Source organism: Emydura macquarii, unplaced genomic scaffold, assembly GCF_026122565.2.
Source record: "Emydura macquarii macquarii isolate MOO-44397 ecotype Brisbane River unplaced genomic scaffold, CSIRO-AGI_Emac_v2 contig_480, whole genome shotgun sequence".
Lineage (NCBI taxonomy): Eukaryota > Metazoa > Chordata > Testudines > Chelidae > Emydura > Emydura macquarii.
In genome coordinates this window covers 10,109,623-10,121,197 of record NW_027130617.1, presented here as the reverse complement: position 1 = coordinate 10,121,197, position 11,575 = coordinate 10,109,623, and the positions used below count along the sequence as shown (strand labels likewise).

The 11,575-nt window shown below is 37.9% G+C and overlaps 2 protein-coding genes across 3 annotated transcripts in view; one reads left to right on the top strand and one right to left on the bottom strand.

The window, feature by feature from the left end:
- Positions 1-9,066, top strand: CUNH1orf146 (chromosome unknown C1orf146 homolog). Its single transcript, XM_067538481.1, has 5 exons — positions 1-78; positions 2,435-2,528; positions 4,619-4,787; positions 7,315-7,393; positions 8,947-9,066. The coding sequence occupies exons 1-5, from the start codon at positions 10-12 to the stop codon at positions 9,064-9,066; spliced, it is 531 nt and encodes a 176-aa protein (XP_067394582.1). The 5' UTR covers positions 1-9.
- Positions 5,208-11,575, bottom strand: part of GLMN (glomulin, FKBP associated protein) — a 36,313-nt gene continuing 29,945 nt past the window's right edge. For both annotated transcript variants that reach the window (XM_067538480.1, XM_067538479.1), the window contains exons 18-19: positions 10,535-10,617; positions 5,208-10,374 (exon numbers count right to left, since the gene is read on the bottom strand). In XM_067538480.1, the coding sequence (XP_067394581.1) occupies positions 10,240-10,374; positions 10,535-10,617 (218 nt within the window). In that variant the 3' untranslated portion in view covers positions 5,208-10,239. The remainder of the gene's footprint in view (positions 10,375-10,534; positions 10,618-11,575) is intronic.

The following is an 11,575-nucleotide window of genomic DNA, read 5'->3' as shown; positions in this document are numbered from 1 at the left end:
CCTGTGACAATGGCAGAAAGTGGTGGGCAGGAAAAGGCAAGATGGATCACAACAATTATCATAAGTTCAGCTCTCCAGGTACCGTACACCAGTTATTGGTCAACTGCAGCAACTGATTCACTAACACTGAAATAACCTATCAACTATTTCCAAGATTTTATGACAGGAAAATATTTTTTGCAATGCTAAAGTATATATTAGATGCAGGAAAACGTGTCACTTGCCTGGTAAAAACCTGCTGCTACCATAGAAGACCTACTTTTTCTTTCATGTTTTTTCTTATCCTGCTAGCTGTTTCCTTTCATGTTTGGTACCAGTTTAGTATTCCTGCCAGCTGCTGTTGTGAGTTATACTGCTTTAGCAATGTTTTCTTAATCCTTGTCCATTCTTTTATGCTGCACTGATGCTACTATATGGATATTTTTTTCAACCGATCAATGTAAGTCATTCCAGCAAGGATGTTGTCGTCTTCTAGATTCCTTCCTGAAGACTTTGTCTCTTCCGTAATATAGTATTAATACTTTGGATAGATTACAGTAATAAATTAAGAGCTTCAAACATGGGTGCACAATTTTTGGTTTAAAATTCTGGTTCTTGAGGAGGTTGAAGTCTGATTTGAGTGTGTTAAAGTCACAGTGCAGAATCTCTCTATACCCAGCAGAATGAGAGAGACTCTCAGGGAGTTGGCCCTGCCAGAGTTTAGAGACTGAGACCGTTCTTAACTCTGACAGCTGGTACAGGCTCCCCAGGAGTCATCAGCTGGGGGTAGCTGGAGTGACACTAGCGGCACTCCAGTGTCACAATGTGAACAGTGGCATTTAAGCATAGGCTCTTCCTTGGCCCATCATACCCAACCAGAATGAATTCTAAGAAGGCCTCTCCTCTGCTGGTTAGTGATTTGGGTTTGGATCAGTTTTATTTGCTCCTCCATTTTGGATTTTGCTTTTTCCCTGTGTAACCACCCGCACTTTTATAGCTATGGCATGTATTTACACATGAAATCTCCAGCATCTCTAGTAGCTGTAATGGCAGGAATTTTTTCCCAAGACTGTAGTGATACTTCATAACCAGCTGTCAATGAGCATGCCCTTCGCACATGCAACTCATAACTTTTCTAGTCACTGACTTCTTGAAGTTGCATTGGCTCAGTTGATAGCCCATCGGACTGGCTTTGCTTGGACTTTGAGCGTGTACAGCTACGCTTCAGCCTCATGTTCTTATAATGGCATGATTTTGTCTTCTTGACTCTTGATTTAATAGCAATTTATGTATACAACTAATAGTAATAAGACATAAAGGTGATACAGGAAATGTTGTGTGCTTTGCTTTTAATGAACACTATGATTAATTTATAGATAATTTTGATCTTTTTTTGGTGGTGCTCGTCTATTTCACAGTCTTATGGTTTGTGAATTTATTTCTCTTTTGAACAACAATAATATCTTACATGTATAGTGCCTTTTCTCAAATGGACTGCAAATCACTCTATGAAGCAGGAAAAATATTATTCTCACATGACAGGTGGGAAAACTGAGGATCAGCGGTAGAGACTTGCCCAACATTACATAGGATGTCAGCAGCACAGCTGGGAACAAATCCAAGCTTCTTGATTCTGTTTGTTGCACTGCCCCCTAGGCATTACCACCTTCCAATACTGGACTTAATAGGCTGGTTGTAGTCTAAAAATGTAGGCTAAAAAGTCTAATCTAGCTTTAGCTACAAACAATTACTTGGTTTCAATTGCACAATGTGGGTGATAGGTTGAATTTTTTCTAAAACAAACTTTGGGAAAAATCTCTCAAACAGTCAGTTGCAAAATATACACAAGTCCACCCCATTCTTCAGATTACCTTGTTGCATGGTGTCGTCACCTTGCTTTCCAAAGCAGTTTGTATTCTTCCATGAAGCTCCCATGGTAAGCATGTTGTCCATTGCAGTCTCTTCTGATCTATCTGTCCTTCAAATCAAATGCTGACATCCATAATGAGAAATTCAAACCCATCTGCTTAATTGAAGGCAAAGAACATCCAGTATGTACATTTCTACTGCCTGCAAATATTCCTTCTATGCATCGCTTTTTAAAAACAAAGATTTGACTGTAAAATGTTGTTTGTGAAGCTTCCTCATACATTATGCAAGTGTTTCCTGTGTCAAAATGAATGTAGACAGGCTGGTTATAATGGAAGAGAGAAAAAAATAAAAGATTGCTACTCTATTATTTCACACCTACATCATTGTGGCAGCTATGCAAATATTTCAAATCCTCATCGACTATGCAAAAGGTCAGTTAAAATGTTTAAAATCATTACTGCTACTGGAGTAAAAGTATTTTCTAAACTAAGATACTAAAGACCTATTAACATTCAGATTCTGTATTGAGTACAGTTCATATGATTGCAAGCACATTTTAAAATAAATTTTTAAATTTATTTAGAGTCATGAAGTTTCAGCATCTCTACAGTCTCAACACCATAGAGTTCGATACTCAGATTCAGTGGAAAGTGGATCCATGATTTTTTCTCTTTCTGGTATGGTAAATTGAATTGTAGCACAATTCTTAAAGAACTTATCAGAAATTCTAATGGGGTATAGGAGCATATCCTCTTGCAGTAGCACAGAGTAGACCTAAGAAACTGTACAAAAGCTGCATTGCAGAAATGTCACACAGATTGGAGAGGTGGATGTGAAAGTGCTAATGTATTTTCTCTTTCAAGAGACCAACATTAGAAAAGGATGAAAGAAAGGAGAGGAGGGGCTGGGGACAAATCAGATACTAGTTATTGCATTAAAGTGCAGTTGTACTGTATAAAATGTCATCTTACATAACAGAACGGCTCCCTACATGTATCTAATGACTTTTGTGATTAAATAACAAAATTGTTTAAAATCTTCTTAGCCATTTATCTAAGAGTGACTGAGTTGGATTCTGTTCCTTCTGTGCATTAATTGAACTGTTTACTGAATCCCAATCACACTTGAGTGACCCTAACTGAGACAATATCACTGCACAGATATCAGTAAAGCATAATTCAACCAGAACTTTTATTGCTAGTGATACGCGAGAAGAAAAACAGCTTAACTAGGGGTGTCAAACATCCGGCTCGAGGGCCAGATATGGTCCGCCAACCTTTTTGGTCCGGCCACTGACTACAGCACACGCTGCCGCAACATCTCACAGTGTTGTACTCTCTGGCGGCATCGCACCAGAGGGTACAACGCCGCGAGATCTCGTGGCAGCGCGCCAGAGGGTACAACGCCGTGAGATCTCGTGGCAGCGTGCCAGAGGGTACAACGCTGCGAGATCTCACAACAGTGCGCGACGCTACCAGAGAGTACAACGCTGTGAGATCTCGCGGCATCACGCTCTGCCATGAGATCTGTGTACTCTGGCGGCAGTGCGTGGAGCGCTGTGTGCACGAGACACAGCGCTTCAAAAGGTGGGAGAGGGAGAGTGTGGTCTTGGGGCATCGCGCAGTACTATAATTCTTAATCATTGATTCTTTTAATCGTAAAATAGTAGTAGTTGTAGAAGTGAATTTACTGCAGTTTTTATATTGCTGATATCTAGCAAATAAAATATAATACTACATAAAGATGGTTGTGCCTAGTATTTCGATTTATGGTATGTATGGCCCACTTAAAGTACATTTAATTCAAATCTGGCCCGCCACAGCAAATGAGTTTGACACCCCTGAGCTTAACCTTTATCTTCCACGTTGAATTTGCTGAGCTGGCAGTTACCAAAAATATATATATATATATCTCTGTAAAATGAGCAGATTTGATCAGGAAATCACTGAGGCAACAAACATGAAACCCATGTTGCCAATTCTACAGTTGCATTTCAGAGTAGAACAGCACTTTAAACAACTCAAGTGGCATATATACAAAATAGTTCTTTTTCTGAATCTGAACCCTTTCTGTGCGTGCCATCAATATTGCATGAGGCATGAACAAGTTTCCGCCATCCCTTTCTAACCTGAGCTGCTCTTTGTATGTCTTCTATGTTGCTAAGTCTCATAGTTTTCCCTGTCTGAGGACTGTTCAACAGAGCGATTCTTTCTGGTTAGCACCTTTTGCATGTTCCTTCAGGTACCCAATGGAACATCTGCACTTGCAGATACTCTGGCTTCATTCTGAAGATGTTCCCCCACTATTTCTGTCTTCTTTTCTGGATAACTTTAGAGATAAAAGTTTGTTGAAATCTAACAAATCTTGGCAATTTTATAAATTCATTTAATTTAATATCTAGAATTTGTCAGAACCTTTTGTGGATTTCACAATTTCCCATCAATATGTTAATATGGAAAAAATATTTAAGTTGAAAACTCAGTTTGGTCTTAAATTGTAGATTTTAAATGACCAAATCTTAAACTGATGAACGTAGCTGCTGTCTTGTCAATTTGTGATTATTTCATTCTGGCCATCCCCATTGGCTTGCACATTACTGCCAAGGTATGTGAATTGACTCACATCTTATATTCCTTTGCCTTCTGAAGTAATGTTTGAGTTGGGATGCTGCTTATTGCTGACTTAGTAGTAGTTAGAAGGCTAAACCTCATTACTTGTATGAAGTAGCAAACTGAGCTTACACTGTAATCAATTTCTTCTTCTCTAGGCATTGCATTTCTATTGGCAGATACTCAAGACTTGTTTAAGACAAGAGAAGAACTGTTTTTAGACAGAACTGAGAAGTTCATAAACATTCATCGGAATAGTTTTTTGCTTTTGTCAGCTGCCCTGCATGGACCAAAAGAATGGGATTTAATGTTCAGGGTTCAGAAGAGGTATGTCTAACTGGACCACTATTTTTATTACTAAAGAAAAATCAGATGTTCTATTAATGAATATTTGCACAAGGGTCCTATATACAGATTGTCAAAGGTGCAGCCAAGCTGGACACTTTCCAGACTGATGTGAGGGGATCCATCTGCTGAATCCCCAGGTGTTTTAAGCCTCCAGAGTTTGAACAGACCCCAGGCACTGCTGCTGTCTTGGGGTTCCTAGGCACACTCTAAGGGTGCAGATCTTATCTAGTATCCCCCTCCTGAGAGCTGCAATCACCCAGCTCACTACTCCATCCTTGGGAACAGTGTTAAGCCCTTAGACTTCTACTTTAGAGTTCAAATTCACCCTCTCCCAGAATTCTAGCCACATAGGTCCCCTGAGCCTACAATGTAACACACAAAACACGCAGACACTTTGAACAGGATTCTAACACCATTGCTTTTTATCTAATCACATGAGAAATACACAGATCTATACAAAAATAATAAACTGTACATGCATTTCCCTGCCTGTTTCTTCACCACTCCAAAGCATTCTTTGGGTTGGGGTCAAAGTCAGCAGGGGCATCCAGAATTCTTCTGCTGCAGTGCATAGCTTGTGTTCTGAAACATGGACCCTTCTCTCACCGAGGCTGGTCTATCCCCTTCCTCTCGCCTGCCCATAACTTTCTCTTCGTCTTCACCTGCTGTATTTTTTAAAGGCTAGCCTCAACACTTTGGCATCTTTGTCCTGCATTTGGGAATTTCCTACTCTCCAAATGCTAGCTCCCTTCTGCTCCCTTCTGGTGAGGGAAGTTCGAGAACTAGTTTCTCCTAGTATGTAGTAACTCTTTTGTTCTCCCCAGGTAAGATCTATTCAAGTGCTAACAGTCCTTAATCTGCTATTGTCCTTGGTCTGGGAGATACATGTTTAAAGGCTTGTAACAGACCTAGAGACATTCCACAATACAGCAATTTTACATAGTAACAACTTCATAATATTAATCAGAATTCATAAGTTTTACAGATAGATTCTCTGAATCATCACACAGGTGATTTTGCTCATCCAGTGGAAAATTAGCCAGAGGCTAATGTTTGTAACATTGGCTTGTCTTATTAATGGAGAAAGTACAAAACAATGCTCTCAGAATCATTTTGACATGTCACAGTCAACTTGACAATATGGGACACTCTTGAAAGCATGACAAGTAACATTTCCTTCAATCACTTCAGTGCTATGTAATATACTTAGTTATTCTTTTTTCTAGGTTTGTAATACAGACTGGAAAATTTTGCCATTTTTCTTTAATTTCTAAAAAACTACATTTTTCCCTATAAGTCTTGTTTGCATAAAGAAATATTTAACAAATGTTTGTTCACCAGTTTTTAAAACTGATTACTATAGTCACAAGGAGGGTCACAGGAGCCATAAGTATCTGAACAGTTGTCTGCTTATTTGGATTAAACCTCTGATTATTCTAAAGCATTCTCATCCCTACTCACCCTGATTCATCACATTTAGTCCCTGGAGTATTTTAACACTACACTGGGAAGCAAAATCTGTGCAAGTGTTTCTAGAGGTTTTGCTTTAGTTTCTAAATCTTCTTGCCTCCATTTCACTGCTAAATCCCAGCTTGAATAATTTAAACCTATTATATATCCTCTTATAAAGGTGTCATTGGATGTACTACTTATGAAAGGTGGTGGATTAAGAATGGCTAAATAGGGAAGTCCCATTTATCCACAGAATAGATATGACAGACAGTTGCCATGCAAATTTCCCTGCCCCTTCATAACCTTTTGAGTGTTTAAAGTGAAATTCTTATCAGGCTTATCCTGTTTTAATTGTGTATAACTGACAGGTAGCATATTATGTCTGGTTAATGTTGTAACAAGGCATGAGAGTTTACATATAACATGGCTGCCTTGGTGGGTAGGGTACCCACCTGCCTGTCTGACTCATAGCCCTGGGGCCTAACTGAGTTAGGGATGGAAGGTTGGATGCAGGCTGGGCATAACTCAGTTTGCCAAGCCTGGGAAGGCAGCCTCTGAGATAGAGCACCACTTGGATTTGATCTTGTGCTTTCTTGGCTGTTTGTGCTTTGCTTGGCTGCACCAATAATGGGCAGAGGAGCAAGCAGGGAGACACTGCAGTGAAGGCTTGGGGACACTTAAACCCTAAGGGCTTAGCATTCCTCTTCCTCCCTGTGTCAGTTGAGGAGAACACTGTTCCCCATTGCCCAAAAGACTGGGTAGAAAAGTTAAAATAGTAAGTGCAGGAGGCAAAGAAACCACCATTGTCTGCTGCTGTGGAAGCAGAGAATCTAGCAGCAAGCAGGAGCAGAGGGGGCATGTCCAGACCATGTAGCACCGAAACACTGCCTCCATGAGTGGCACAGAGAGGACAGCAGCCCACATGTCCAGAATTGTGGGAGACACTGGGATGGAGAAAACTTATTTGGATAATGTGAGAAGGAGTTTCAGCCTTATGCTGTCATGTACCGTAAATATATATTTTAAATTTAACCTTAGTTATTCTGATGTGCAGATTCCTGGGCAGTAATTTACGTGTGATTCCAGTTCATAATACTGCTGAAACTGTTAAACTCATGCTAACTATAGCCAAGGTAAGTCTTGTGGTATATACTAACAAATATTATCCCATGAAAGCTTTTTTTAAAAACTATATTAACCAATAAAAGCAATGAATTGCAAAATTAATTTGTCCCTAACTGAGCTTGTAGCTTGCTGTAACTTTGATCAGAGTCCTGACAATACCTACTGTTCTAAGAACACTAGCCGAAGTCTGCTGCTATTGTTGTTCAAATGTTTATTGTTTAAGACTATTGTTAACAATGGCTTTAGAAGGTCTTTTTAGTATTTATAAAGATGAATGACAGAAATCTAGGGCCTAATTCTGTTCTCACGTGTCACTGTAAATCAGGAGTGACTCCATTCATTTATTAGTGTAAAAATAGCATGAAATCAAAATCAGGCTGTAATATTTAAGATCTTCTTAAAGCAAATTATTAACTTAAAGACTATAGCAACTTGTGGACTTCAATCAATTATAGAATAGATTTATACAAATAAATCTATGGAATAGCAACTACAATAGAGGACTTATATCCTTTATATCTGTGCAACTCCCACACATTCTACAAGCTTAAGTAAACATGAATTTTCATTGAAAACCTGAATGCACATGCAGGAACCATGTAATGATTTTTCTACAGAAATGCCAAGTAAATACTAATTACAATAGTACGAACAGAATTCCAATAATGTATCAAAAATAAAAGGAACAGCAGCACGCTTTAAAACCAGATATTAGTTTACATTTTATCCTTTTCATAAGTCGTTGCCATATAAAAAAAATCAACATTTACCAAGTTACAATATTCTGGTACAAGATACTGCAGTTATTTCCTATTCTAGAGTCTATAAAACAAGTGTTGCATTTCATTTACTGCAGTGTGACAAATGTTGACATATTAATGGCAACCACTGTACTTCAAACCTCTAGCTTTTTGTGAAATCTGTTCTGCACCATATCCTATTTTAGTGTTAACTGCAAAGGTGTAAAATAAAAGTAGGCCTACTGCTGATCCTATAAATTTGAAGCTATCCTGCACTTACATCCCAGTGACTGCAGTGGGAGTTCTATGTAAGGGATGATGTTAGCATAAGGCCCATATCTATTTATGGCCATTAAAATATAGTTCTAAATCTTAAGGCCAGAACCTGGCCCCTGGTGGGGTCAATTTGCACTAAGACTGCTCCATTTGGGGGAATGCCTAGCTGGAGTACAACATGCATAATGACTGCCACTTCACCCCTCCCTGCCCCAGTGCAGGAGGTGTGGCCAGGGACCAGCCATATTTAGTCAATACTTGGCAGCTCTAACAACTTCATGTTGGGATATTATCAGAATATGAATAAAGCAGTCCCACGGCTGCTTTAGTTGTGCTTTAGGATCAGCCTGGCACCCTAAGTTACCTTTGTTTTTCCCTTACCCCAGATATCCAGTTCACAGAATCTGGTCTCAGTCTTTTTGCGAGTATTTTCCAGTTGTACTATTAAGAGTAAATGGTTCAGTATTTCTTTACCCAAACTATCTTATTTTCTTTTAATCAAAATATTTGTAAATAATGTCACATATTTCTTTTTTCCTTTTAAGACCACCTCCAAACCATACATAGACAACATTCGCTACAGAATGCTAATGGCAAAAAACCAGATCATAGAACAGAGTCCAGTTTGGAAAATGCTTCACAAGATCCAGTTGGATTGTAACTAACTTAGTTTCAATCAGATTTATTCAAAACTTCTGTAGTTACATTTCTAAACAAAATACAAATGCTTTCTTTGTCTGTTTAAAAAAATATAGCAACTGTACAGAAAAATGCATGGTTAGTTTAAAAAATATTTGTGTATATAATTGATGTATTACATGAACATTTACATAAAATTTACTGTGCTATTCAATGCCACATAATGAGAGTTATATCAAATTTGCTAATTTAGAGAAAAGTTAAGAGAAGGTTAAGGACATTTTTTTAAAACTCTATGTATGTTTTGGTTTTACAATTTTGGCAACTTAAGTATAACTACATTAAAAAGCAAGTGCCTTACCTTTAGCTTGATTGCAAAGTGATCTGTTATTTTCCTAAATATTTAAACATCTCTTTGGGAGATTCTTCATAGTTAGAGACGGTAAGAATTATCAAAATTATCCCAAAATAGGTTCCCCAAATCCTATGGTCTATATTTTAGACCATATTATGCATTAATAAATTATGCATTGAATTGCATTCTTGTTTTTCATTACAAAAATTATGTTTACTGTCTTGTTTACGTATATTACCTTCCACTGTGGAAATTTCTAAACTTATCTTGTTTTGTCCTGGAGGTGCTTTTGGAAGCATGGGTTCCTCTTGTCCTAATATCCCTATGCTCAGATCTCCAGTATGGCTAGTCCTGATTTACAGTCAGTCTTTATTAATCTAGAAGTATGGTTGGCAATATTAATCGCAGTAATAATACCTAGTATTTTACACATCTGTGGATCTCAAAACTCTCCAAACATTGCTATTGGGTTCCAGGTAATGTAAACACAAGAATATTTCTACACACCAAAAACATCCTCTGATTTCCAAAGGTTAATAAAATATAACTATCTATATATAACCCATCTTATGCCATGCAGATGCAGTTTCAAAACTGCAGCAAACTCAGTTGTGAGGGTACTTGGGATATTTTGTTGAAATTAGTAGATTGTCTATCTCCATAATCAGATTCTACAGTAAAGACATGTAATAAGACATGTAAAAAACAATAGTTGCAAGTATTCTAGCAGCCTTTATAAATTATTAGTCAACAGACTTGTTTAAAGCTTGATAATGTCTCTTTCAAGTAAAGTCATAATGACCAAAGTCTTAATGTATTGCAAGAGTTAAAGAACAACTAGGATTTAGGATATCAAATGCTTCATTTGACCCCCAATATTTTCATCTGCTGTAGCTTTTGTTTTCACTTCAATGAGTTCTTCTACTCGGGCCAGAACACTTTCTATTAAATCAAATGTGAAAAGAGCTGAGTGTAGAACCTGAAATGTCAAGAAAAATTCATGTCATTTATATTAGGACAATGACATTTACTTTTTTCCCAGTCAGTTCTAAATGTATACTTGCCTCCAGGTCCCAAAAAAAAAAAAAAAAATCTGTCTAAATGAATTTGCATAACTTTGGAAAAAGGTATGACCTCACCTGAAGCTGCATTTCAGTGGTCATATTAGGCATCTTTTCCCCACCAACTGTTACAGAACAAACTGTTTTAGAATTGTGAGACTCTGCAGAAGAAAAGAACATATTAGAGAGCAGCATCGTGTTCCATCTAATTTTTAAATTAACATCTTCATTCTATTACAGTTATAAATTCTAAACTGTTAAATGAATGTACTTAGTGATCGGTCGAGAGTTAAAAACGGTGCTGAATTCTAGCAGAAGGTAGATCTGAGGTGGCTCCTATAGCTTTAGTTTTCCATATAGCAGGTCACTGCATTACTAAGCTATTGGGCTGTCCTTTATAATAAGTGTTGCATAAGAACTATTACTAGATGGATTTGAAAAGATAAATCTTGTACTACAATAAAATAGTTGCAGCAACAGGTCTATTTTATTGCAGTACAGGACACTTTTATGAAGTTGCAAGTCACATAAAATGGAAAAATGCAAGAATTCCCACAACATAATTCTGTCATCCATTTTTTATATAACAAACTTTCTTTGCACAATGGATAGTTACACATGTAAAAAGATGGTCAGAGACGTCCAATGGGATTTAATTTATCCAGCACTTATATATTAACTTTATTGTTTAAGCAAAGGCGGCTAGCTTCTCCACATTTTATCTATCCCTAGTTCTTGGCATGAATTGCTTCTGAAGGCTGCAAGGGCAGTTCTGGAAGCCAAGGAAAATGGTATAGCTTTTTTAAACTTAGTACTTGTAACTTACCTGAACAATGAAGTCTTACTTAAATCCTGGTAATGGTTTAATTTTACTGTCTGACTGATATTATGGGTGAGATCTTCACTTCCACTCTGGCTTCTTCATACCAGGTAAAAGGGTCAGAGAGGCAAAAAGGTGCTTTTAAAAGCCACAGATTCAGTGGAGGGAGAATTCCCCTGGTGTAGGAACTAAGGATGACAGCCACAAGTTGCCTTCAGAGGAGCCCATTATGAGCCCCCCGCTACAGGGCATACTGGGGTGGGGACCACAACACATAGCACTGCTGAGATTCTGGGCAG

Coding starts and splice junctions, on each gene's coding strand:
- CUNH1orf146 (XM_067538481.1), top strand. CDS start 10: ATGGCAGAAAGTGGTGGGCAGGAAAAGGCAAGATGGATCACAACAATT. Junction 79..2,434: donor TCATAAGTTCAGCTCTCCAG/GTACCGTACACC, acceptor AAATTTATTTAG/AGTCATGAAGTTTCAGCATC. Junction 2,529..4,618: donor CATGATTTTTTCTCTTTCTG/GTATGGTAAATT, acceptor CTTCTTCTCTAG/GCATTGCATTTCTATTGGCA.